This window comes from Peromyscus maniculatus, chromosome 12, assembly GCF_049852395.1.
Source record: "Peromyscus maniculatus bairdii isolate BWxNUB_F1_BW_parent chromosome 12, HU_Pman_BW_mat_3.1, whole genome shotgun sequence".
NCBI lineage: Eukaryota > Metazoa > Chordata > Mammalia > Rodentia > Cricetidae > Peromyscus > Peromyscus maniculatus.
Genome location: NC_134863.1, coordinates 36,333,842 through 36,361,537, shown reverse-complemented (window position 1 = coordinate 36,361,537; position 27,696 = coordinate 36,333,842). Strand labels below are relative to the sequence as shown.

At 38.1% G+C, this 27,696-nt stretch overlaps 2 protein-coding genes across 3 annotated transcripts in view; one reads left to right on the top strand and one right to left on the bottom strand.

Moving 5' to 3' along the window:
* Slc9c1 (solute carrier family 9 member C1) overlaps window positions 1–27,696 on the bottom strand; it is a 130,631-nt gene that overhangs the window by 85,927 nt on the left and 17,008 nt on the right. The window lies entirely within an intron of this gene.
* On the top strand, window positions 1,913–25,427 carry LOC102909364 (OX-2 membrane glycoprotein-like). Its single transcript, XM_076548346.1, has 5 exons — window positions 1,913–2,291; window positions 2,925–3,224; window positions 13,174–13,285; window positions 14,760–14,865; window positions 25,298–25,427. The coding sequence occupies exons 1-4, from the start codon at window positions 1,913–1,915 to the stop codon at window positions 14,830–14,832; spliced, it is 864 nt and encodes a 287-aa protein (XP_076404461.1). The 3' UTR covers window positions 14,833–14,865; window positions 25,298–25,427.

The following is a 27,696-nucleotide window of genomic DNA, read 5'->3' as shown; positions in this document are numbered from 1 at the left end:
CACCTGAATTCCCCAAATCCTGAGCATTTTATATTAGTCAATAGAACCTATCCTCATGAAAGTCATTCCCATGCAAAAGAGTTTTCTATTACGCTTATCAAAAGCCCTTCCTCCCTAGGCTTAGACTCCTGAGCACTGTTTCTCAGTCAAAAGCACCCAATCCTGTGAAAAATGTCACAAGTGCTTTGCTAAAGAGATGTATTTTGCTAAGGAGTTTTGATGTAGCCATACCTAAAGCTTTGTTGTGTTAATTGTCATGTGGTAATTTCCCCCCAAAGCTCAACTATGTTTAAATAAAAAAAAATAGTAAACCACTTTGCATCAGACTCCAGAAGTTTGGCCCCAGTTCTGGCTAACTAAAGTCAAGCTGAACCCAGTTCTCATTCTTACATCACCCAAATCAGCCATTACCCTTGCAGAGACCCCCCACATTTACCTCCCACTCTTCCTCTGACTCCTCTCAGATCCACCCTCACCTCCCCACTGCAACTTCATGTCCTTTTAAAAAAATAACCCACTGAGTCTATTTTCTTCTCCCTTTACATACCCATGAGCAGAGGTCCATCTCCTGCTGTGTGGCATGAAATATATTCCTCCTTTGCCATTCGGTTTTGATCATGACAAACAATTCCAATGAACGAACATCTTTGTTCACGCTTTTGGAGAATACATGCATTAGCTTCTATTAGGTGTATGGTAGGGGTAGACTTGCTACTTGTAGGGTTTGCTTATGCTCAAGGATAAGATAGCCCCAAGTTTTCCACTTAGTACCCGACAGAATTTACACTCCTTTCAGCACTGTTGGTGAAGTACATTGTTTCTGTAAATTCTTAATCAAACTTGACATGGTTTGTCTTTCATTTTAGACAAGTGGTGTATATGTCATCCTCAGTTTACCCTGTATTTCCTTGATGACCAGGTTGAGCACCTTAGTCCATGAACTATCCAGCCAGATGTAGAATAATTCATGACTTAAGGTACATATGTACTCATATATATTATGATACAAGCTTAGCACATATATATGTAAGCAAAGTCATATATATATATATAAAACTTTGCTTAACACATACATACACATTCATATATGTGTTAAGCAAAGTTGTATACATAATATATAATATAATATACATGTTGGGTATTTTGTAACTCTTAATTTTTACCCCTAATAAGTATTTACTAGGTAATATGTGCCGGAAGCCCTTTTAGAAACCAGATACTCAATATTAAAGAACAGACTGTAGTTCATTCTCTGTGAGAGCCCGTTCTGGGGTTCCTCGTGGCTTTACCCAGCAGGTCGGAATAGAGGATGATCAGGACCACGGGCCTGAGTGCAGGTGTCTGAGATGGTCTGCACTTGGCTGTGCTGGGGGAGGAGGTCTTTTGCTCCACCCCTTGGCATCTCTATAAAAACCTTGGACCAGAGACAGTCCGGGCCCGTTGGAATAGGTTCCAGGCCCTCTCGAGGCTATCCTTTATTTTCTATCTGTTTATCTCCACAAGCTTCTCCGCTATAAATCTTTCTATCTAATGTTTCCTGCTGATCGCACTCAAGAAAACTCTGGGAAGCTGTGGGGGTAGTGGGTAAACGCCCCACAATTCTCTCTCTCTCTCTCTCTCTCTCTCTCTCTCTCTCTCTCTCTCTCTCTCTCTCTCTCTCTCTCTCCTGAGGATCAGATGTAGGATCTTGCATGTGCCTGGGAATCATTCTACTACTGATAATAGACATAGGTTACAGTTCCAGACTTTTTATTTTTATTGAGACACAGTCTCACTATGTATCATAGGTTGCTTTTGAATGCATGATCCCTTTTCCTCAGCCTGGAGTGCATCATTTTTTATTGTGTAGAAGAGGCAAATAAAATGGTAATCTTAAGGCAAAGAGAAGTGCTATTAGAAACACCGCGGTAGTATGAATATGTATTTCCCTAAACACTGGACCTCATTTTCAGAGTCTTCGCAGAAAATAAAGCATAAGAACTATGAGACAGCTATCCTAGGAAGAAATGTAACCATCTTCTGCAACTTGACAAGTCTGGCAAATGTTCTACAAGTTACCTGGCAAAAAATCCAAGGTTCTTTGCTTCAAAATATCGGCACTTACAGCCATAAATATGGAGAAAATATTCTCCCCCCATATGTAAACAGGCTGCACTGCCAGATCCTGGAACCCAATGCCTTCTTCATAACTATCCAAGGAGTGACATTTGAAGATGAAGCCTGCTACAAGTGTCTGTTCAACACCTTTCCATATGGCAGCCATGAAGAACAAACCTGCCTGAACATTCTAAGTATATAACCCTTTCTCTAGGGCCCTGCAATGGGGGCAGATAGTGTTGAGTTATAGTGTTTAAGGACATTGTCCAGAGAAAGAAAGTTAGATGTTGAAAAACTGATGTTGATGAGTCCAGGTTACTTAGAGGAGAAAATGATGGAGGCCAATGGAGATTGTGTGCTGAGGCAGAATCTTCTCCCACCTCATATCACTTCTTTACATTACACTGCACTGATTTCCATTAAGTGGAAAAACCCCAGGAAGAGCATCAGAATTTTGTTACTAAGGCAAGGAGAAGATATTAGAAAAGAGATATCAGGGAAGAGCAAGGAATTAGGGTTCCCCTGTCTTCGAATAACCAATATGTCCCAGTAGTAGTGAGAATAGCAGAGTTCCTTATTGTGCTGCTGTAAGTGTGAAGTGCTGGGAGTGTGTAATATAATTTATAGATGCTTGGAAGTTGAGACAGCAGTCATTGAGCAGAAAAAAAAAGTATTGGAAGTTTTATGGCATGTGAGGGGAGGTATCCAAGAGGGATATGTTTTCAGCATTTGTGTGTCATATGAAAATTGGGGGGAAAGCCATTAACAGCAGAGCATTTGGTATGACATACCATTGTATGAACTTTGTTTCCCCTTCTTTGCTTCAGTTGTACCTGAATTAATAATAACTGAACTCTATCCTGTTAATGGCTCTGAAGACCTCCTCAACCTCCATTGTTCAGCTGTGGGAAGGCCTGCTCCTGGCATCTCCATTTACCCTTCACAAGCCCTAGTGCTCACACAAGAATACTTTACTAAGAACCCAAATAACACAGTGACCGTCACTAAAATACACAACATCTCTTTGAAAACTGTGAGGTCCTTGGGCCTCCAGCAACTGGTTGTGTCCATGATTCACCCTCTAAGAAGCGAAGAGAAGATAGTTCCTCTGCCAGTAAAGCAGGAAGGTAAGTGGAAGTGACAGAAAATCAAAGGGGGCAGCTGGAACTGGGAAAACAGCTTAGGCTGTAAAATGCTTGCCATGAGACCGTGGAAACCGGAGTTTTAACCCAGACCACCATAAAAAGCCAGACATGGCTGTGTGTCCTTGTGATCACAGTGCTGGAGAGACAAGGAAGGCAAATTCCTGGGGCTCACTGGCCAGCCAGCCTAGAGCAACCAGTGATTCTTCTGTGATTCAGTGATTCTGAGAAAAATGAAATAAAGCTAACAAAAATCAAGTTACACGGCTCCTCTGGTTGATCCCTGGCTTCCAGTACACACATTTACACACACACACACACACACACACACACACACACACACACACACACATTCCAATGCACATATAGGAGCTCAGACATGTACACACATGTACACATGTAAGCATGCACTTACAAAGTGCATAGGCATGCATGCACACACATATACACATAAGAAAGAATGAGAGAGGAGATATATTTATCTTTTAAAAAATACATAATGAAAAGTATTCATATTAATCAACTATTTTTGGAGAAGATAACCAATATAATGTACACATATGATTAAGAAATAAAGCAATGAAGCCGGGTATAGTAACACACACCTTTAATCTCATCACTTGGGAGATAGAAGCATGAGGATCTCTGTGAGTTCAGGACTAGCTTGGTCTACAGAACTACCAGGACAGCCAGAACTATATAGTGGGACCATGACTCAGAAAAAAAAAATCAAACAATGCAGACAGTCCTCATGACCCCTACTCCCCACCTCTGCAGCAGGGTTCCTTACAGAAACTCTTTCCTTACTATATTTTTTTTTATCATTCATATTTTTTTTTTTGGTTTTCCTTTATTTGAAGTTTGTCCATAGCCGTTTTTATTTTTTGTCACATACTATCTTTATTTTTTTTTTAACTTTTCCATAACACTTAAACTCATGTTAGGTTGTTTTTGTTCTTTTCATCAATTTGGGGATGGCCGCTGGCTTTTCCTGTTTTAAAAATTTATTTTATTTTAAATTAAAAACTTATTATTCTCATAGTACATCCTATCCAGAGTTTCCATTCCCTCCTCTCCTCCAAGTCCCTCTTTCCCAGATCCACTCCTCCTGTTTCCCTTCAGAAAAGAGCAGGACTCCCAGGGATGTCAACCAAACATGTCAAAATAAGTTACAATAGGATTAGGCACAAACTGTCATATCAAGGCTGGATGAGGCAACCCATTAAGAGGAAAGGTTTCCCCAGACAGGCAAAAGAGAGACAGCCTCTGCTCCCACTGTTAGGAGTCCGACAAGAACACCAAGCTACACAACCATATCTGCAGCAGACCTGGGTCAGAGCCATATAGGCTCCCTGATTGTTACTTCAGGCTCTGTGAGCCTCTATGAGGCATGGGTAGTTGTGTTCTTCTGACCCCTCTGCCTCCTACAATCCTTCCTATCCCCTCTTCCCTTCTGAGAGATTCCCAGAACTCAGCCTAATGTTTGGCTGTGGGTCTCTGCATCTGATCCTATCAGTTGCTGAATAAACCCTCTCTGATGACTATAGGCTCCAGTCTTCAAGTATAGGAGAACATCATTAGGAATCATTTCATTGACTAAATCTGCATATAATGTGCTAGATAGCATTGTGACATTTTCAAACAAAGTGAATTTTTGTGGTTTCCCTTCCTCTCATTTTCCCCATGCTCTTGCTACCCTCCTGCCTTAGAGCCCACCACTCCTGGTTGATTTTCCTCTTCCATGACTCCTGTGTCCTGTGTCCACACCCCTGCTCCTAGCTCATCACCTAATACTATTACTCTCTCTCAGTCTCCTTTCCAGATTGTTTTAGACTTTACACACACATACACACACACACACACACACACACACACACACACACACACACACGGCTACAATTTACATAGGAGGCAAAATCCATGAGTTCTGCCATTCTGAGCTTGATTTCTTCTTGTTTAATGTTCATGCATTGCAGACCTATCAGTTTTTCTACAAATCTTATTTTATTTTTATTTACAACTGAATAATATTACATTATGTGTATATACCATGTTTTTATTAGTCATCCATCTATTGATGGACATCCAGGCTGTGAATATTGCAGCAGTAAGCATGGATGTCCACGTGCCTCTATGGTAGAATCTGGAGTCCTTGGGGTATATACCCAGGAGCATACAGCTGAATCATTAGTTATTCTCTTTTTAATTTCTAGTGGAGCTTACACAACAATTTCTACATTATCTGCATTAATTTGCAGCTCTGTTAGCAGTAAGTGATCATTCTTCTTTCCCCACATCCTGTTGAACATCTGTCGTTAGATTCCTTATCCCACCCCCCTCACATTTTGTGACGGGGTCTCACTATATCGTTCCAGAACTCATGATGTAGATGAACCTGGCCTTGAACTTACACAACTTACACAGAGAGATCTGCCTGCCTTTGCCTCAGAAGTGCTGGGATTAAAGGCACATACTGCACTGTTAAGCCTGGCTAGTCACATTTCTTCTTAATAGTCCTCTCAAAGTCATTTTAATTTGCATTTTCCTGATGACTTGGGGTGGGGGTCATTGGGGACTTCTAAAACTGCTTACTGAAGACTTGGAAAGGTGGCTCAGTGATTCAGATCACTGCTTGCTCTTCCAGAGGATAGGTTTGGATTCCCAGCACCTACAGGAAGCTAAAAACTCCTTATAATTCCAATGCTAGGAAATTTAATGCCGTCTTCTGGCATCTGTTGGCACTACACACAGATAGTGTACAAACAAATATTCAGACAAAGCACTCATACATATAAAATGATCATAAATCAAATGTTAAGGAAAACTAATACATATGTATGTACATACATATGTTTGTATATATACATATACATATATGTGTCTATAAATATATCTGTACAAATGCACACATACACACACATACACACATTGGCCATTTTCATTTTTTCTTTTGAAAACTGTTCATTTTTTTTAGCCCATTTGTTGACTGGCAGCTTGGGTGTTTGTTTTTCAGTTATTTGTAAATTCAGGGTTTTAGCTCATGTCTGAACTGAAATGTAGCTGTGGGCTGTTTCTTTTGATAGATTCTGTTACTGTGGAGAAACCTTTCAGTTTCACTCACTCCCACCTGTTTGTTCCTGGGGCTAGCTCCTGTGTTCAGAAAGTCGTTGTCTGCAATAGTATCTCTGCTTTGCTGCTGTGCATTTGGAGCACACTCACCACCCTGGTGGCTTGTCAGATTTTTTTCCTCATTTTTCTTTCATCTATCAATCATAAGCAGTACAAATTTAGTTGACTTAAAGTTCTAGTAAAAGGAAATCCAAGACTGTAGAACAGACCTTCCTGGCCACTGATTGGAAGGCATTGCATTCTAGTGTGCACCATGAGAACAAAAGGGAGCTGAAAATCCCCTGGGCCACTAATGCTGTCACAATGACTCATTCCCATTATAACAGCCTTAATCCACTTTCAAAGGACTGCCACCACAGCCTAAGCATGTCTTGAAGGTTGCACCTTTAGTAATGGTGCATTGGCAATTATCTTTCCTCTTTGCAAAGTTACTTTTTAAACTACCATACAAAGAATGGAATTCATTGTGGCATTTTCACACACACACACACACACACACACACACACACACACACACACACACACACACATGTCATTAAACTTTGTTCTAATTTGTCTCCTTCCTTCACTGCCCTGTCCCCTGATATCTTTGTGTTTTCTTTTCACCCATTCTATTACTATGTGCCCCAACATGTGTCATTTGTTTGAATCCCTCTTAGTGTCTTGGGGCTTTCCAAACTTCTTTTTAGCGGGAGGAGAGAGAGGACTGAATCCAGGGGCCTTGTGAATATGAGACTATTCATGCTAGACAAGTACATAGCTTTTTTTTCTCTTTTCTTTTTTCTTCCCCCTACCCCATCTCTCTTTTAGGGTTTCTTTCTTATCCTTGTTAGGATCTTATTAACTTGCACAGGTTGTCCTTGAACTCACTCTGCTCACTCCCCAGCCCAGGCTGGATTTCAATTTTCAGTCTTCTTGCTTCAGCCTGCCCATGAGCTGTAATGACAGGCCTGTGCAACTAGTCCAGTGCAGGGCGTTTAAAACCCCAGAGTTCCCCAGAGTTTTCTTGAGTGAGAGTAGCAGGAAATATTAGAAGGATTTGGAGTGTGGAGATAAACAGATAGAAAATAAGGATAGCCTCAAGAAAGCCTGGAACCTATTCCAATGAGTGAGCCCTGACTGTCTGCCCTAGGGTAGTTATACAAATGGCAAGGGGTGGAGCAAAAGACCTTTCCCCAGCACAGCCAAGTGCAGACCATCTCAGACACCTGCACTCAGGCCTGTGGTCCAATCATCCTCTCTATGCAGACCTGCTGGGTAAAGCTCCTAGGAACCTGAAAATGGGCTCCCACCGTCCAGTCTTCCTAAATGTCTTCAATCTGAAGTTTACTATTTTTTTATTCCTTTGCAAGGAAAAGTGACTCCTATCTCTTCAAATAAGGGTCTACAGAGTTTTTCACTCTTTTAACTTCATGGTTTATACTGGTTTTGTTGTATGTCCATGAGTGATTAATGACATAATTGAGTTTTCCAATTCTCTATTTGTTTTGATGACAACTTTATTTACACGTCACTTACGAACTGTACAACTAATTCATTGATAGTATGCAAGTCAATAACTTTTAATATATTTACAAAGTTCACAATCATTAGCAAAAACATCATAAAACATCTTTATGAGTTCTTCACCCCCCCCAAACCCCAAGGTCTCTTTTTCCTTTGACAATTATTTTTTAATTAAGATAGAATTTGCCCTATTATAGAGTATAACTTGAAGGTTGTTGGTATTTTCTAAGTACTTTGGAACAATCACACTGATGTCTAATTACAGAACATTTCCACAATTCCCTGAAGAAACCAAACACCTTCTAACAGTGGCAAAATTTCCAGTGACTGGTGTGAGTGGCCTTCCCATTGCCTGGTAGTCACCAACTTATTTTCTATGCTTCTGGATTTATCTATTGTAATTACTTCATACAAATGCAACAATAGTATATGTTGTTATTTGGGTGTGACTTCTTTCATGTAGCAGAATTTCTCAAGGTTCATTCATGTGGTGACATGTGTTGAGACTTCAATTTTTATATGAGTAAAAAGTATTCTACAGTATAGATACACCACACTTCATTTATCTATGCTTGAGTTCCTAGATGTTTTGATTATCTACGTTTTGGCTACTGTGAATAATTCCTCTTGAGCATTTGTCTACAAGGTTTTCCACAGGCATATATTTCATTTCGCTGGGAATAATATACCCAGAAATGGATTTGTAGGTTTTATGGTCGATTAAATGTTCTGTGCTTTCAAGAGATGCTAGTGGTCCAACTATTTTATGTTCCCAGCAGCCATGTAAGTCTGTTATAGTTTTGTTTGCATCCCTGCCAATACTTGTTATTCTATTTTCAAAAATGATTGTAGCCACATAGTGGGTAGGAAGGGATCTCTCATGTGATACTCCATGTGTTTTAACCATAACGATCAAATCCTCATGTCTTCACCCAAGGAAGCCAATAAACTAATATGTTTCACATATATATTTATGAGTAGAATTGTACATGTGAACTTTTGTGTGAATGGTTTTATAATAGCTTCCTTCAAGGAACATTTACTTTTGCTGTGTCTAAGTGTTTGTGGTAGACCTAACTTCCTTAATCCAGTTAAGAATATAAAGAAAGGGTTAGGGCTATGGCTCAGTGAGAGAGCACTTGCCTTGGGCGAGGCTCTGGGTTTGATCTTTAGCTGGAAAAAAAATAGAGGAATAGAAACAGTTTAAAATATGTCCTAGTCTTGGAAAAGCCAGGGTCCTTTATTCTCCACTCTTGTCTCATGGAGTCTAACTGTGGAGAGTTACGCCTGAAGTCGATACCACAGCTCTTTGCCCTTGCAAATATTTTACTCTAATTTTTATTGTTGAATTTGATTGTTGACATTTCTGCACAAGCTTGTCACTTGGGTGCTGCACTCTTACTAGATCTAGGCCCTATGAACTCTTTATGATTTTGGAAAACTTTAATATTTTAAAAGGATTGTCAAAAGTAATTTATACAGATTTTCTTAATATTTGCCAAAGGAAGCTTGGACCCAAACTAACTAGGTGACTCTTGGCCTCAAACTGTCTTTTATTATTCATTTTCAAAATGACCACTTTCAGTATTTTACAACTTTTATTATTTCACACCAACCCTTTTATTATTTTACAACTTTGTATTTACAGTCTTGTCTATCTGATCATTGTAACTCTATTCATCAGTTAATGAGCTTTGAACCTCTGTTTCCAGTAGTACAAGACTGTCATTTTTGATTTTCATCAGACCCTTAGATCAAGTGGTGAAGATCCTGGGTTTCCAATTAACTGTTTTCCATAACTTCCTCCAGAAGAGTGGTGGAAATGTCGTTCATAGTTTAAAGTTTGGCTCTATTTACATAATCCGTTCATGTCCATGTAAACAGTAGGAATATGATATGGAAGTACAGTTATGGTAAGTGACTCATCCTCATATCTTACTCTCATAGCATCTCAAATCATTCTATCCTAATCATTTATACATTAATTTCCTCTTACTCATTTCATATTTCACAGCCAATAGAATATTCTGTTTCTACCATTATAATCACTGCCTCCAAGCTAGTTTTAATATGTTTTAAACCTCACAAGCCTTGTTGTGTTAACGTGTTTCTTGTTTTCACTAATTAACAACACTGTCTTCACAGTGAGTGGCATTGTCCCCATGGTTAATCCAAAATACAGAGATGGAAGTCACCCATTAGAGGCTTTCCGATGGCTGTATCTGTTAACATGGCTGATAATCAATAACCAATAAAGGGAATAACCAATATATTGAGCAACTTAATAAGATTAAACCTATCATAAAAATAAAATACCTTTTGAACATATAAGGAGTAGCCTAATGAAATCTTCAATTACAAAACTTTTACCAAGTAAAGAGTTATTCTGATTTTTCAACAACCAAGAATATTAACCCATTCCTCTCTCAGATTCTCAACTCCACACTGTGTAAACTGGAAGGGAATTTGTACTTTCTTTCTAGTTCCCTTACAACTTTTACTTTGACTTATGACAAAATACATTGCTTACCACCTGAGAATTTTTTAACAAGCCAATCAGCCTTCACTATTCTCTGATGTCAACAATTGTCCTCCTCCCTTCTTGATTAAATAGGTAATCCCAAGGTAATAGTGGATCTTTCACATTGTAGAGAAATAAATGGTCTAATTATTTTTCTTCCATAGCCCAGAGAGTTGGTGACTATTTTGCCATGAGCAAACAGATTATTTAGAATACCTATATGAAAAAAGCATTCCTGGATTGCCACACAGCCTGCGGGGTTTCATCAACTCTGCACTGTCTAAAGACTGCCAGCTTTTCATTTGAGTTTTATAGGTCAAAGCATGTTACATGACATACACTGAGCTTGACTTCAAATTAGTGGCTACATTTCAAGCTTCAGAGAGCTAAGGAAACAGGCACCCATCCCAGTGAAATGTTCCCATGCTTAAGGCCTTAGCCTTTACAACACACTTGTCAGAGCGGGGGGTGGGGGGATGTGTTAGAGGACTTTCCTTCTCCCTGTTTCTCCTGGGCAATCTCTTAGAATCTGAAAGACAGGGGCATGAAGAGCCTGAGGTTTTTGTGTCTGCTGAACTTCAGATGTCAACCTATGGGGACACAGCTGGGACAAAATTCAGTCTTAAGTATGAACATAGGACAGAGAAGGAGGTTCGCTAACAGAATCTACAGTAAAGGGATCCAAATTATTCTCCAAAAGAAAATATGGTTTAGAAGACCAAATAGACCACCCAACTAATCTGATTACACTGTAAGTGTTTGAGATATCAGTACTCCATGAATTTTAAAATAAAATCAAGTAATTTAGTTTCTTTCTTCAGACTGTACACTGACAAGGCAAGCAGCTTATTGCAAATCAAGAGAAGAATAAGGTAGTTGTGTGAATGTTTTCTTTCCTTCCCTATTGTACACCAGTCCAAGCTGATGAGTTGTCCAGGCGTTCACTGGTTAACATTGTGTACAGTAAACCTCTGGCTACCAAACTTGTTCTACTCCTATCTATTAACAGCTTTCATAGAATTCCTGTAATGAGAATGAAGTGAGAACCTGAAGTGATATAATTTGGTAGGAAGGATGTTCTACTTTGTTCCAATATTAGGATATTATGATTGACATTTTGTTTTTGTAAACTCGAAAGGCTAGTGAGAACGATGCAACTTTTCCAGAATTTGGTCACATTAACCCAGGAACCACAGAGAATCACCAAACATCAGGAATTCTGAATATTTTCTCATTTCATGGGGAATTTCCTCCTGTTAATTCAGCTGATTCATTTTATAAACCTCTCATTAAAAGTACACTAAACCATCTGGGGTAGCATCTACTTAATTTTAACTTGCATGACTTTTTCTTTCCTTCAAATTATCAGAGAGACTGTATAAACATTTTCTTCCAGTTCTTTTTTGGAATGTTTCCTTCTTTTGAGAAGAAAGTTTTTAATTTAAAATTTCTATTTCAAATTAAAATGAAAATGTTTATTTTTATTAATTAAGTTATATCTCTAGCAATTTCACACACACATATAATGCATTCTGATTCCTCTCTTCTCTTTCCTTATTTCTCTCCCATGCCACCCACCCCCACAGCTTTTCTCCCCGCTACTCGCTCTCCTAGGCTCATGACTTTCGATGTTACCTTTGTGACCCACTTTGTTTATTCAGGGCCATCAGTGGCCATATCCTCTGGAGACTATGGGGTCACTGGTGGATGGATACAAAACTAAAGGCAAGGTTTTCCCTTTCCTCTGAATACATCAGTAGGAGATAGTTCAAGATAGCAGAGTGGGGAAGGCTGAGCCCCTCCTCCAGCCAGGCTTGGCAGTTGATAGACTAAAAGTGTTTTTCTTTTCAAAGACTATTCTTCATTCCTTATTTAAAGGAAGTTATATATTCTCAAGAGTATCTGGAAATAATATCTTGAAAGTCTTTCTTCATCCTCTGTTTCACTCACTGTCTTCATCCTTCACCTTCTGTTCACATTATGTGTTTTCTAAGTTTATTTCCTCACAATTTCTTGTCACCAGAAGTCATGTCAATATTCTTGCTCTTTTCATTTAATGCTTTTTAATTTAATGCTGTTTTAAAGGAGATATTAATAATATTCTCAAGAAATATGAGAGATAAATATTTGTACTATGCTTGTTTTCTGAAATATAAGTTGGCCACCTCCCTTACCTGATCAATTTTCCCTGGTAATGAAGCTGGATTATGTAAAATAAATACCATAAGCAGTTTCCATAAATCTATTGGCTGTGTTCATATGGTTAATTTAAAATTTTTATTAAAATGCAAGTGTCAATAAGAAGTAATTTATCAATTCAAAAGAAGGTTCTGCCTTGCTTAGTGTTATGTTAAATATTGGGGTTGTGAATTCCTGTTTCTAGTGAAATTCCATGTGTAGTTTTCCTGCTTTGTTGGAATTGCCTTCAGAGAAGATTTCAGTGCCAAGTTCTTCATGTTCAATCTCCTTTACCTAAAATGGCTATGTAGTATCTCATTGAAAAAGAATAGTAAAAAATTGACAAAACCTCATCTGTGCAGTCAAAGGCAGAGCTGCAGTGCCTGGCTCTTTAAAGGCATACACATTCTTAATTATATTCAAGGGAGGAGGAAACTTTCTGTAGGATTTCACTCTTCTTTCCATCGTAATGAGAAAACATCTTACAGAGTAAATTTGAATGAATTAAGCAAATCAAAAAAAGCATTACAAAGTAAAGGCCCCAAGATCACATGTACAGTGTTACCAGAGAAGTGACATGATCTTATTTGTGTTTTTCAGGTCCCGAGTGTCCTTTTTTAAATTGGAGCATAACTGCAATTGTATTCGCCATTTTATTTTTCACTTCATGTGTCATCAGTACTGTTCTCTGTATCTATTTCTGGAAGAAAAGGTAAGCTATAGGATAACCTGTGGTGACAGAGATGCTGGGTACAGTAGTGCTAGTTGGAAATACTATGTTTGAAAATTCCTGGGGTTCTGGAAAAACCCGTTTCCATATGCTTGACAGTTTCTAACATCAGATACTATAAACGTAGTCTGTAGGTAACTATTTGTTTATGGTGAATTGAGTATAATATTCTTTTTTATTTTTTTAGAAGGAAAAAATTGTTCATTTTTGTTTCACGTGTATTTGAGTTTTGCCTGTGTGTGACTATATGCTACGTGTGTGTCTGGTGCCTCTGGAGGCCAAAAGAGGGTGCTGAAACTTGAGTTAGAGGCAATTATGAAATTTCCATATGGATGCTGGGTACTGAACCAGGGTCCTCTGAACAAGCAACACATGCTCATCATTGCTGAGCCGTATCTTCAGCACCACATTTAAGACTCTATTGAGAACAGGTTTCACATGAGACAGGAGAGGACCCAGGACAATAGGTGGGAGGGAGTCTGCTGAGTGAAAAAAAAAAGACTAAAATTGGAAACCTGAGGGAGGTCCAACTGAGGCATAAGGTGAAGCTGGGATCCTATTTTATAGATTAAATATAATAAAATACTCACCCATATACATCTCCTCTGGTGGACAGAAGTGTATGATGGGGAGGTAAATGGAAATAGAAAATTACTAGGCATCACAGTAGAAGCTGTAGACATAATTGATAATGTGTGATTTATTTTGCTGTCATTATACATTCTTTAAATTTAAAAAATGGTGGGGTTTTTATTCTGCTCCGTCTCAATCCAGGGAAATGTATAAACCTAAGAAGGGTGAGAATCTGATCTATAATCTAGAAGGCTCTCCCACTTGGATGTGGAAGAGAAGTCTTAGAAGACACGAATGAAGGGACATTTTGAAGAGATGGCTACAGCACTCAGGAGACAGATGGGAACTGTCTAGACTGAAGAGAAAGAAAGAGGAGGAGTAGTTAAGGTTATATTTGGGATGGGAAGGTTTTCTGAGTGACAGGTATGGAGAAAGAATAAGAGGAAAGAATTATCTTACTCAAGGTAATTGTTTTAAGCACTAAAGAAAACTTTTACAAATATGTACAGGCTAGAGGAAGATCAAGCTTTGGAGAGAGGATTAAGAATTCTGTTTTAAACATTGTCATTTTTAAATGCTTATTTTATACTCCAGGGATATTGTTAACTAAGTATCTACATGGATGAATCTGGGATTTGTGGAGCAGATAAGTTTGGAATATAGATGATATGGTCTCCGTGGAGATAGTTCATAAACTATTGCTCTCACTACTTTAATGTAGAAACAATAGGCTAGTTCTAGTATTTTGGTCAATTACTCAAGAAAATTTCTGCGTGAATCTATCAAATTTTAATTAATAATCTGCTCCTACAGGGTGCTGCCAAGAGAAGGAGTGTTTTTCAGTTTCTAATTTATTTCTGTAACACTGTCATGGTACCTCTAGGTCAGAGAACATGCCTGTCCCCCATTATCAACACCAACGTGCACACCATCAGCAAGAGAGCCTGAGGACTTAATGAGCCACCACCATCAGACAGACATAGATGAAAGTATGTGATCTTATTTTTTAATCACTTGACAGTCTTTAAGTTTAAGATATAACATTCCAAATTAAATCATGCATTGGCTATCAGCAACTACCATTTTAGAAATAAGTGGAGAAAAAATGTTTTTATAATGCCATTTCATGCAGTAGTAAATTCAAATGAGGTTTTATTAATATTAATGTCTTTAAGTTTTGAAATTAAAATTTTATTCATTTTAAATGATACTTAAAAATTATAGATATTTATGAAGTAGTACCATGTACATTTTGATAGCAAGATAAACATATCTACTCATCTAGACATTTATCATTTCTTTGTACCTAAAACTTTTCAAATGTTTTCTGCTAGGTTTTAAAGATATACAGCACATAATCCTTATCTATAATTACTCTCTGGACAGTAGCACAATGAAGTCTCACTGCTATCTAACTATAGCTTAGTCCTGTTGATCAACCTCTTCTAATCCCTCCTACCCTTTACTAACCCAGCCTCTAGTAACTACGGTTTTACTCTCTGAGTTTTTTAGATTCCTTGTCCAGATAAGATCGTGTAGTACTTTTATGTATCTGGAATATTTTACTTGACATGGATGAACCCCGAGTTTCATCCATGTTGTTACAAATGACAGAATTTCCTTTTTATGGCCAAATAATATTCACACAAATAATATTCACCTCATTCGTCAGTTCTAGGCAGATAGCTTCATTTCTCATCTGTTGTGAGTAGTGCTAAAGAGAACATGGACGTCCAGATATCTCCACAACATTTTCAACATAATGATTTCCTTTCCCTTTAGATATATATTCAGTAATGGGATAGCTTGATCATATAGCATTAATATTTTTTAACATCTTGAGAAGCCTTCCTAGTATATTGCATTCCACTTATGGCATGCAACGGTTTCCTTCCCCACATTCACACATCCATACATCACATCACTTTTTTTTTTTTTTGGTGATTTTGGTAGTAACTATTCTTATGGGGGTAAGCTGCTATCTTTTAATGGTTTCTACTTGCATTTCTCTGATGATTAGTGATGTTTAGCATTTTCTTTCTCATATATCCATTAGCCATTTTGTATACTTTCCTTGAGAAATGTCTATTGAGGTTTATTACCCATAAAATTGAGTAGTTTATTTTTCTTGAGTTCTGAAGTTCCTTATATGTCTTGAAATGTCAAACCCCTGTCAGATGTAGAGTTGTAAATATTTTCTTCTTTTCTAGTGATAGTCTCTTTAATGCAATTGATGACTGTTTTCCTGTGGGTTCCCCTACTTCCCTGACAGCATTTTCAAAAAGCATTGACCTTTCCCAGTATGTGTGTCCTTATCACCTTTACTAAAACTCAGTTCTCTGTAGATGTGTGGGTTCATCTCAACATCTTTATTCTTTTATGCTGCTGTATGAGTCTGTGTCTTGCAAATACCATGGTGTTTTGATTAACTACAGTTTCATGGTATATTTTGAAGTCAGGAGGTGCAGTGCCTTCTGAGAAGGGATGAGATTTTTACTCCTCCAGACACATTTGGGCTCTTTAGTTCTGTGTAGGAAAAAAGTGCACAAACTCACTTCAGTAGTACACTTTCAGTAATAGTTATTTTAATGATTTGAATTCTCCAAATCTATGAATACAGGCTATATTTTCAATGTGTATATTCTTTGATTTTTTTATTGGATGATTGTGATTTTTCACTCTAGATCGTTTTAAGAATGCTGATACCATTTCAGTGTAATTCCTCCTTCATTTTCTTGTTACACACTCATTCAAGTCTTTCTTTTTTAGGAAAGCTCACACTTTTCCTTTATATACGATTTTTGGAATTTCCTTTTATTTGTTCACTATCATGAATTATACCTTTTTTCTTTTCTTTTCTTTTTGTTTGTTTATATAACTTTTATAAAATAATGTTTATATAACATTAACTTTTTTTTCATTTATTTTACATACCGACCTCAGTTTCCATTCCCTTTTCTCCAGTCCTCCCCACCCCATCTTCATTCAGAAAGGGGCAGGTCACCCATGGTCTTGAACAAAGCATGACACATCAAGTTGAGGCAGGACCAAGTGCCTCCCTTTCTTCAAGGCTGGGCAAGGTAATGCAGCATGAGGAACAGGTTCCCAAAAGCCAGCTAAACACCAGGGACAGGTCCTGCTTTCACTCCAGGAGCTTTATAAAGAAACCAAGCTACACAACTTTCACACACATGCAGAGGGCCTAGGTTGGTCCCATGTAGACTCCCTAACTATTGGTCCATAGTTTGTGAACTCCCATGAGCTCAAGTCAGCTGTCTCTGTGGGCTTCCTCACCATGACTCCCATGACTCATACAATCCCTCCTCCCTTTCTTCAGCAAAATTCCCAGAGCTCAGCCTAGTGGTTGGCTGTGGATCTCTGCATTTGCTTCAAACAGTTACTACAGAGTACATCTGATGGCAATTAGGGTAGTCACCAATCTGATTACAGTAGATGGCCAGTTCAGGCACCCTCTCCACTATTGCTAGGAGTCTTAGCTGGGGTATCCTTGTGGATTCCTGGGTGCTTCCCTGGTGCCAGGTTTCTTCCTACCCCTGAAATATTCCACACATCAAGATGTCTCTTTCCTTATTCCCACCCTCTGTCTGCCTCCCACATCGAGTCCATTCAACCTTCTCCCTCAAGTTCACATTCCTCCACTCCCCCTCCCCCAGTTTACCCAAAAGATATCTTCTATTTCCCCTTTCCAGGGAAATTCATGCAGCTCTCTTTGAGCTGTCCTTGTTATCTAGCCTCTCTGCAGCTGTGGATTGTAGTTTAGTTATCCTATACTTTACTCATAATATCCACTTATGAGTGAGTACAGTCCATTTCTGACTTTCTGGGTTGGGGTTACCTCATCAGAATTATTTTTTTTTTAGTTACATCCATTGGCCTGCAAATTTCATGAGGTCATTGTTTTTTATAGCCCAGTAATACTCAATTGTGTAAATGTACCCCAATTTCCTTATCCATTCATCAGTTGAGGGGCATCTAGGTTGTTTTCAAGTTCTGGTTGTTGTGAATAAAGCTGCTATGAACATAGTTGAGCAAATGACCTTGTGGGATAATTGAGCATTCCATGGGTGGTATACTTGGGTCATGAGGTAGATTGATTACCAGTTTTCTGAGAAAATGCCATGTTGATTTCTAAAGTGGCTGTACAAGTTCGCACTACCACCAAAAGTGGAGGAGTGTTCCCCTTGCTCCTCATCCTCTCCAACATAAGCTGTCATCAGTGGTTTTGATCTTAGCCATTCTGACAAGTGTAAGATGATATCTCAGAATTGTTTTGATTTGCATTTCCATGATGACTAAGGATGTTGAGCAATTCCTTAAGTGCCTTTCTGCCATTTGAGATTCTTCTCTTGAAAATACTCTGTTTAGATCTGTACTCCTTTGGATTGTTTAGAATTTTGATATCTTGTTTCTTCAGTTTTTTTTTTAATGTATTTTAGAGATCAGGTCTCTGTCAGATGTGGAGTTGGTGAAGATCTTTTCCCATTCTGTAGGCTGCTGTTTTGTCTTATTGACTGTGTACTTTACCTTAAGAATCTCCTCAAGGGGCTGGAGAGATGGCTCAGTGGTTAAGAGCACTACTTGTTCTTCCAGAGGTCCTGAGTTCAATTCCCAGCAACCACACGGTGGCTTAAAACTACCTGTAATGAGATAGGTTACCCTCTTCTGGTCTGCAGATAGAGCACTGTATATAATAAATAAATAAAATTTTTTAAAAAAGAGAAGCTCCTCGGTTTTCAGGAGGTCTCATTTATTAATTTTTGATCAAAGTGTCTGTGCTACTGGAGTTATATTCAGGAAGTAGTCTCCTGTGCAAATGAGTTCAAGGCTACTTTCCACTTTCTTTTCTGTCAGGTTCAGTGTAACTGGTTTTAGGTTGAAGTCTTCGATCCACTTAGACTTGAGTTTTGTGCACGGTGATAGATATGGATCTATTTACAGTCCTCTACATGTTGACATCCAGTTATGCCAGCACCATTTGTTGAAGACGCTTTTTTTTTTACATTGTACAATTTTGGATTCTTTGTCAAAAATCAGATGTTCATAGGTGTGTTGGTTAATATTAGGGCCTTCAACTCAATTCCATTGGTCCACATGTCGGTTTTTATGCCAGTACCAAGCGGTTTTTATTACTATAGCTTTATAGGAGAGGTTGAGATCACAGATGGTGATGCATCTACAGGTGGCTATAGTGTACAGGATTGTTTTGGCTATCCTGGGTTTGTGGTTTTTCTATATAAAGTTGAGTATTGTTCTTTCCAGGTCAGTGAAGAATTGTGTTGGGATTATGATGGGAATTGCATTGAATCTATAGATTGCTATTGGTAAGACTGTCATGTTTCTATGTTAATCCTACCTATTCATGAGCATGGGAGTTCTTTCCATTTTCTGAAATCTTCTTCAATTTCTTTCTTCAGAGACTTAAAGTTCTTTTTATACAGGTATTTCACTTGCTTAGTTAGAGTTACCTAAAGGTATTTTATATTATTTGTGACTATTGTAAACTGTGGTGTTTCTCTGATTACTTTCTTAGCCTGCTTATCATTTGTATATAGGAGAGCTACTGATTTTTGAGTTAATCTTGTATCCTGCCACATTACTGAAGATGTTTATCGGATGTAGGAGTTCCCTGGTATAATTTTTTGGGTCACTTATATATACTATCATATTGTCTGCAAATAGTGAAAGTTTGACTTCCTCCTTTCAAATTTGTATTCCCTCGATCTCCTTTTGTTGTCTTATTGCTCTAGCTAGAACTTTGAATACTATATTGAATAGATATGGGGAGAGCGGATAGCCTTGTCTTGTTACTGATTTTAGTGGAATCGCTTTGAGTTTCTCTCCATTTACTTTGATGTTGGCTGTTGGCTTGTTGTACGTTGCCTTTATTATGTTTAGGTATGTTCCTTATATTCCTGATCATTCCAAGACCTTTATCATGAAGGGGTGTTGGATTTTGTCAAAGACTTCTTTAGCATCTAATGAGGTGATCATGTAGTTTTTTTTCTTTCAGTTTGTTTATATGGTGTATTACATTGACAGATTTTTGCATGTTGAACCATCTCTGTATCTCCGGGATGAAGCCTACTTGATCATGGTGGATAATTTCTTTGATATGTTCTTGGACTTGGTTTGACAGTATTTTATTGAGTATCTTTGCATCAATGTTCATGAAGGAGATTGGTGTGTAATTCTCTTTCTTTGTTGCATCTTTGTGTGGTTTGGGTATCAGGGTAACTGTAGCCTCATAAGAAAGAGTTTGCCAATGTTTCTTCTGTTTCTACTGTGTGGGACAATTTGAAGAGTATTGGTATTAGCTCTGCTTTCAAATTCTGATAGAATGCTCCACTGAAAATATCTGGTCCTGGGCTTCTTTTTGGTTGGGAGACTTTTAATGACTGTTTCTGATTTCTTAGGGCTTATAGGTTTATTTAAATTGTTTTTCTGGTCTTGATTTAGTTTTGGTATGTGGTACTATCCAGAAAATGTCCATTTCTTTTAGATTTTCCAATTTTGTGGAGTGCAGGTTTTTGAAATATGGCCTGATGATTCTCTGTATGTCCTTCTTGTCTATTGCTATGTCTCACTTTGCATTTCTGATTTTGGTTATTTAGATGTTCTCTCTCTGCCTTTTGTTTAGATTGGGTAAGGATTATCTATCTTGTTGATTTTCTCAAAGAACCAGTTCTTTGTTTCATTGATTATTTGCATTGTTCTCTTTGTTTTTATTTTATTAATTTCAGCTCTCAATTTGATTATCCCCTTGCATCTATTCTTCCTGGGTGACTTTGCTTCTTTTTGTTCTAGAGTTTTTAGGTGTGCTATTAAGTCAGTAGTGTGAGATTTCCCCAACTTCTTTAGGTGGACGTTTAGTGCTATGAATTTCCCTCTTAGCACTGCTTTCATATGTTCCATAAGTTTGGGTATGTACTATATTCATTTTCATTGAATTCTAGAAGCATTTAATTTCTTTATTTCTTCCTTTGTCTGTTGGTAATTCAGTTGAGCATTATTCAGTTTCCATGAGACTGTAGGCTTTCTGTAATTTTTGTTGCTGTTGAAGTCTGCCTTTAAGCCATCGGGGCCCAAATAAAATACAGGAGGTTATTCCAATTTTGTTTTATATCTATTGAGATTTGCTTTGTGACTGAGTATGTAGTTGTTTTTAGAAAAGGTTCCATGGGGTGCTGAAAAGAAGGTATACTCTTTTTTGTTAGGGTAGAGTGTTCTGTAGATATATCTATTAAGTCAATTTGAGTCATAACATCTGTTAGTTCCCTTATTTCTCTGTTAAGATTCTGTCTCACAGATCTGTCCATTGGTAAGAGTAGGGTGTTGAAGTCTCCCGCTATTAATGTGTTGCATTTGATGTGTAATGTAAGCTTTAGTCATGTTCCTTTTACATATGTGGGTACCATTGTATTTAAGGTATAAATGTTCAGAATTTTGAGACTTCATCTTGGTGTTTTTTTTCCTGTGATGAATATGTAATGTCCTCCCTGATCTCTTTTGACTGACTTGAGTTTTAAGTCTATTTTATTAGATATTAGGATAGCTATACCAGCTTGCTTCTTAAGTCTGTTTGAGTGGAAAGTCTTTTCCCAGACTTTTACTCTGAGATAGTGTCTGTCTTTGAAGTTTAGTGTGTTTCTTGTAGGCAGCAGAAGGATGGATCCTGTTTTCATATCCATTCTGTTAGCCTGTGTCTTTTTATAGGCAAATTGAGTCCATTGGTATTATGGGATATTAATGGCCAGTAATTGTTAATTCCTGTTATCTTTTAGTAGTAGTGTGTGTGTATTTCCCTTCTTTGGGATTTGCTGCTTGGGATTATCTATTGCCTGTGTTTTTGTGGGTGCAGCTGACTTCCTTGGTTTGGAGTTTTCCTTCTAGTGCTTTCTGTATGGCTGGATTTGTGGATAGGTATTGTTTAAATCTGATTTTGTCTTGGAATGTATTGTTTACTCCGCCTATGGTAATTGAAAGTTTTGCTGGGTATAGTATTCTAGGCTGGAATCTGTGGTCTCTTATTGTTTCCATTACATGTATCCAGGCCCTTCTAACTTTCAGAGTCTCCACTGAGAAGTCAAGTGTTATTCTGATGGACCTGCCTTTTAGTGTTACTTGGCCTTTTCCCTTTTTTGCTCTTAATACTCTTTCTTTATTCTCTGTGTTTAGTGGTTTAATTATTATATGGTGACAGGACTTTTTTTTGGGGGGCGGTCTAGTCTATTTGGTGTTTTATAAGCTTTTTGTATCTTCATAGGTATTCCCAGATTGAGCTGCTCTTGGTCTTATCTGTGCTTGCTGTTTCTGTATCTCAGAGGACCACTCTGGGTCCAGTTTTAGCTCTTGGTCTAATTGGAGCTGGCAGATTCTGTGTCTCAGGGAGGTACTCTTGGTGTTGGACATTTTCTTCGTGATTGATGGGGGAAAGCAACATCCTGGATTTTTAAAGAGATTCCCATGGGATTCCCTTTGGCCAAAACTTCAATTAGGTGCCACCCAATGAAGTAGTAGAAGCTTCATTGGGTGACAAGAGACAAGCAGCTTGGACTCTGTCTCCCCTTTTATTTGGTGATTCCATATAGATCGCCTTCATATATGTATATATTTTAGGATGTTTCTATTGTGTTAATTTTCCATCTACCCCTTAAATGCCCCTCAATTTTATCTGTCTGTCCTTGTATTACCCCTCTCCCCCTTTCCCATCCCCAATTTATTTTCCCATTCCAGCCCCTCCATTCCTCAGTAATTTTATATTCTGTTTTCCTTTCTTAATGACATCTATCTGTTCTCCAGTTCTTTACTATGCTCCATGGCTCTGTGAACTGGAGCATGGTTATCATTGTCTTAACAGCCAATATCCACACAAAAGTTAATGCATACCATATTTGTCTTTCTGGGTCTGAATTACCTCACTGAGGATGATTTTTTTTCTATTTCCATGCATTTGCCTAAAAATTTCATGATGTCATTTTTTTAAAAGGCTAAATAATACTCCATCATGTAAATGTACCACATTTTCTTTTTCTAATATTCTTTAGAGGGACATCTAGATTCTTTCCAATTTCTGGCTATTCTGAATGGAGCAATATTCAACATGTTTGAACAAGTATCTTTGTTTAAGACAAAGCATCCTTTGAGTGTATGCCTAAGAGTGGTATAGCTGAATCTTGAGATAGAACAAATCCAATCTTATTGAGCAGCCTTCACACTGATTTTCATAGTAGTGGTATGGGTTCGCAATCTGACCAGCAATGGAGAGTGTTCCTCTTGTTCCACATCCTTGCCAGCATGAGCTGTCACTTTTTTTATTGATCTTGCCATTCTGACAGGTGTAAGATGGAATTTCAAAGTAGTTTGGATTTGCATTTCTGTGATGACAAATGTTGAACTCTTCTATAACTGCTTCTCAGACATTTAAGTTTCCTCTATTGAGAATTATGTTTAGAAAATTTTTTAATTGGATTATTTGATTTTTGATATTTAGTTTTTTTAAATAAATTTTGGATATTAATACTCTATCTAATGTTGGATGTCAGCTATCCCCATTGGTGGAGAGGTCCCAGCATAGGGTGTAAGAGTGGGTGAGGGAAGGAGGTGAGTCAAGCCATAGTAGTGGTGATAATCTTGTAGTCTGACTGACTAGCAATCAAAGTGCTTTTTTATTTATACAGAACTCAATAAGCATGGATAGATTCATGTTGTTCCAACACAAAGATTGTAACATTTTTGTTTTTGGATATGTGTTTCACTTCCTCTTGCTCATCTTTCAATCATCATTAATAAACTTTGAGAGAGCAGAATTATCATTTCCAATTATTTTCCCTCAAGTTTTGACATCATTTATAAACAGAGTTATTTTTACTCATTAACCCCACAACCCAATTTTTAAAAATCAAGAGACTTATGACAGCCTGTTCTCAGGCTAGTAGCTTTGGTCGCTTCATGAATGCTACACCAAAACAAAATCTTCAAGCCAGTCTGAGCATATTGCCATGTCCCAAGCAGTATATTATTAACTTTTAGTTCAGAGTGCCCAAGAAAAGTCTCAGACGAAAGCTGCTGCAGTTATTATTTAAATTCTGGCATAATACAATGTTTATAATTTATTTATTTATATAATTTGTTTATATGTCTAATCCTGGCATTCTGTTGTCCCTTGGTCATATGACACCACAGTGGCTCTGCATGTGCCAATTTTTCTAAGAAAAGGAGGTCCTGACACATCATTTTTGAAATAATCTTTCTACTCTATTCTTTGTTTATCAATAAATGTCTGTGTAGAGCAGAGTTAACTTCAGCTAATCTAACTTTTTCCCTGTATATGCCATGTAATTACCTGAGTGTATAGTGGAAAGAGGCTTGCAATCTGATCTGTGGCCAATTCCTCTAGCCCACCGAATCTTGTTGACCTTTTAAAGTTTTCTTTGTTTTGATTATCTTGTTCCTGAGTAAGTACAGGGATGGAAGTTTCAAGAATATCTCATAGTTTCATAAAGACACCTTTGGCTTCTTTATGTGTGTCACAACCTTCAGGTGTAAGGAAGACCTTCAAGTAGATAAGGATATTTCCCTAAAACCTGGAGGGGTGGTATGTTCAGGACTTCCCTGGGGAAGCTTAGAAGCAGTACACCTGGAAGAAGGCATAATAATTCATAAAAAATGTTCCATCAATCCAATATCTCCAAATTGAACAAATAATAAAGGTCCCCCAAGTATGCAACAGGTGGAAATAAAACCAAAGGTGGCACAGTGGCCATCATGTGACTCAGCACTGCTGGATCTTTGTCAAGTGACTGTGCTGGCTTTATGAGTTTTACTGTTCCCATCAGATATGGGTGTGTCAGTTGCAAAAAGCAAACCAACAACACTTCCGATTCTGTAGGTTGCACTTTGTATGAATGAAGGTATCATTTGCTGTGAAGAAGTTTCAAAGTTTCATGAGGTCTCACCTATTAATTGTTGATCTTGCTGTCTGTGTTTATGGTGTTCTGTTCATGTAGTCTTTTCCTGTGCCATTGAGTTCAATGGTATTCCCCACTATAGAGACTTGAGCCTGATGTTCTAACATTTTTGGTACAATAAGGTACTCTGTACTCTACCAGAAGAGAAACTTATACACTAAGCTAGTCATAAACCCTTTATCTACAATGTTTTATTGCTTGCAAGTTATTCAAGGTCAATGGTGGCACAGAGCTTTTTGGGAGTAATCAACCAATAACTGATTTGACTTAAGTCCCACTCCATGAGATGAAACCCAAGATACTGCTTGGGTGACTAAGAACCTGAGTCTAGATATCCCAGGGACCTAGGGGAAAACCAAATACTACTAGTCTGAAAAAGGAAAAAAGATGTAGTTATAAAATGACTCCTAATGATATTCTGCTATTCTCATAGATCAGTGCCTTGCTCAGCCATCATCAGAGGAGCCGCTTCCTGCAAGATTGGAACAAATATAAAGACTCATAAACAGACATTATTTGGCCAGTGAGAGACCTTTGAACACTCAGCTCTCAATGGAATGTCTCCATCAAATCACTCCCCTCAAAGCTCAGGGGACCCTGCAGAAGAAGAGGCAGAAAGAGTGGAATAGCCGGAAGGGATGGAGGACACCAAGAAAACAAGGCCTTTTAAATGAATATGAGCAAAGCTCATAGAAGACACATGGCTGAGGCAGCATGTGCAGGGTCTCCCTGGGTCTGCACCAGGTCCTTTGCACATGTATTATGGGAGTCCTGAGTGAGAGAATTTCTGGGTCTCTGATTTTCTGCCTTCTCTTGCCCTCTTTTCCTTTTCTTGTCCAAGTTTGATGTAATAATATTTGTTTTATTTCATTAGATTTTGAAAAAGTGAATATGAACGAATGAAGGGAAACCTTACCACTAGGGTAAAGATTAACAATGGAACTGTGAAAATTAGTTCTCTCCAATAGAGTTAAACTGGGTATACCCACCACTCTAGTACAGGATTCATGTTCAAGAGTGGTTGACAAGCCTATAATGGACTCCACAGGTTTTTATTTTTTTGTATATTTTGATTTGCCTATAGTTTGTTGGTTATTTCTTTTTTTCTTTTTAGCTGTTGTTCTAATGGCTTTGGTAATATTGTTGTTGTATTGGGGTTGTGTTTTATTTTTTGAGAAAGAACTTAAAGTTGGGTGGGTAGAAGGGGTGAGAATCTGGAAGGACTTGGGAGAGGGGAAGAATAGATGAAAATTTATATAAATTAAAAAATTGGTTTAAACAATAAAAAATGAGAAAAATGTTACCAAACAGGGAAAACAATCCAGGTTCTGGTCAAATAAGTATATTTTATTCTACAACAATTCAAATGGTGCACTTGTGACTTATAAACCTTATAAAAGACTCCTTTATTTAAAAAGCCTTTAAAATAATACACCAAGCTGGAAACTTGCATTACATACAAGTTGGATTCAGTTTACTTCAATAGTTTGAAACAGTAATTTGCTGGGGCTGGAGTGATGGCCCAGCAGTTAAGAGTACTTTTTACTCTTTCAGAGGACCCAGGTGCAATTGCCAGCACCCACAAGGAGGCTCACAACTATGTTTAACTTCCAAAAGATCCAATGGCCTTTTCTGGTCTCTCCAGAGACCAAGAATTGACACAGTACACAGACATACGTGTAGGCAAAGGAATATGCATGCATTCACTACACCACTGGACTCCTCAGAATTTCCCTGAGGTAGAATGTCCTTCAGTTTTGGTTGGATCTATTCCTCATCCTCTTATGTGCATACATGTTACCAATAAGTTAGTTCAAAATGGTTGTTACCTCCTACTCACTTGATCCAATCAGCATAATGTCATCAATATTGTGTGACAATGTGATATTTTGTAGAAGAGATACAGAATCCAAAGCCCATTTGACTATGTTATGGCACAGGGCTGGAGAATAGCTCTTTGAGGTAAAACTATGAAGCTGTACTGCTGGCCTTGCCAACTGAAAGCCAATTCCTTCTGGTGTTCCTTATGAATACACTCCCCCCACCAAGGCATTTGCTAGATCAATATCTGCAGACTATGTGTTCTGTTGCTGTGATCAAACATGAAGACCAAAGGAAAGGGGTTTTGGCTTACATTTTTATGTGGCTGTTATCATCATAGGATGTCAATAAAGGAACTCAAACAGGGTAGGAAACTGGAGGCAGGAGCTAACGCAGAGGCCATGGAGTGCTGTTAACTAACTGTTTCATCATGACTTTTCAGCCTCCTTTCCTATACAATCTAGGACCACCAGTCCAACCTACAATGAGCCGTGCCTTCCCCCATCAATCAATAATTAAGAAAATGTCTACAGGCTTGCCTACAACCAGATCTTACGGAGACAGTTTTTTAATTGAGGCGCCCTTCTGATTTTTAGCTTGTGTCAAGTTGACATAATACATATCCAGCATATCATGTATTAGGGGATGTGTTAATCTGCTCAGGTAGGGACACCATATCTTATACAGCAGCTGCAATCAAAGTCACTGCCTGATTTGAGTTTTAGATAGTCAGCTGTCATTCTCCACAATCCATCTGTTTCCTACATTTGCAGATAGAAGAGTTAAAGGGAGAAGTGGTGGGAACCTCCCCCCTCCCCCGAGTCTTTTAAGTTCTTAATGGGGGCAATAATTTCTGCATTTACTCTAGGGATGGATGTGATACTCTTTTTTTTTTTTTTTTTTTGGTTTTTTGAGACAGGGTTTCTCTCTGTAGCTTTGCGCCTTTCCTGGAACTCACTTGGTAGCCCAGGCTGGCCTCGAACTCACAAAGATCCGCCTGCCTCTGCCTCC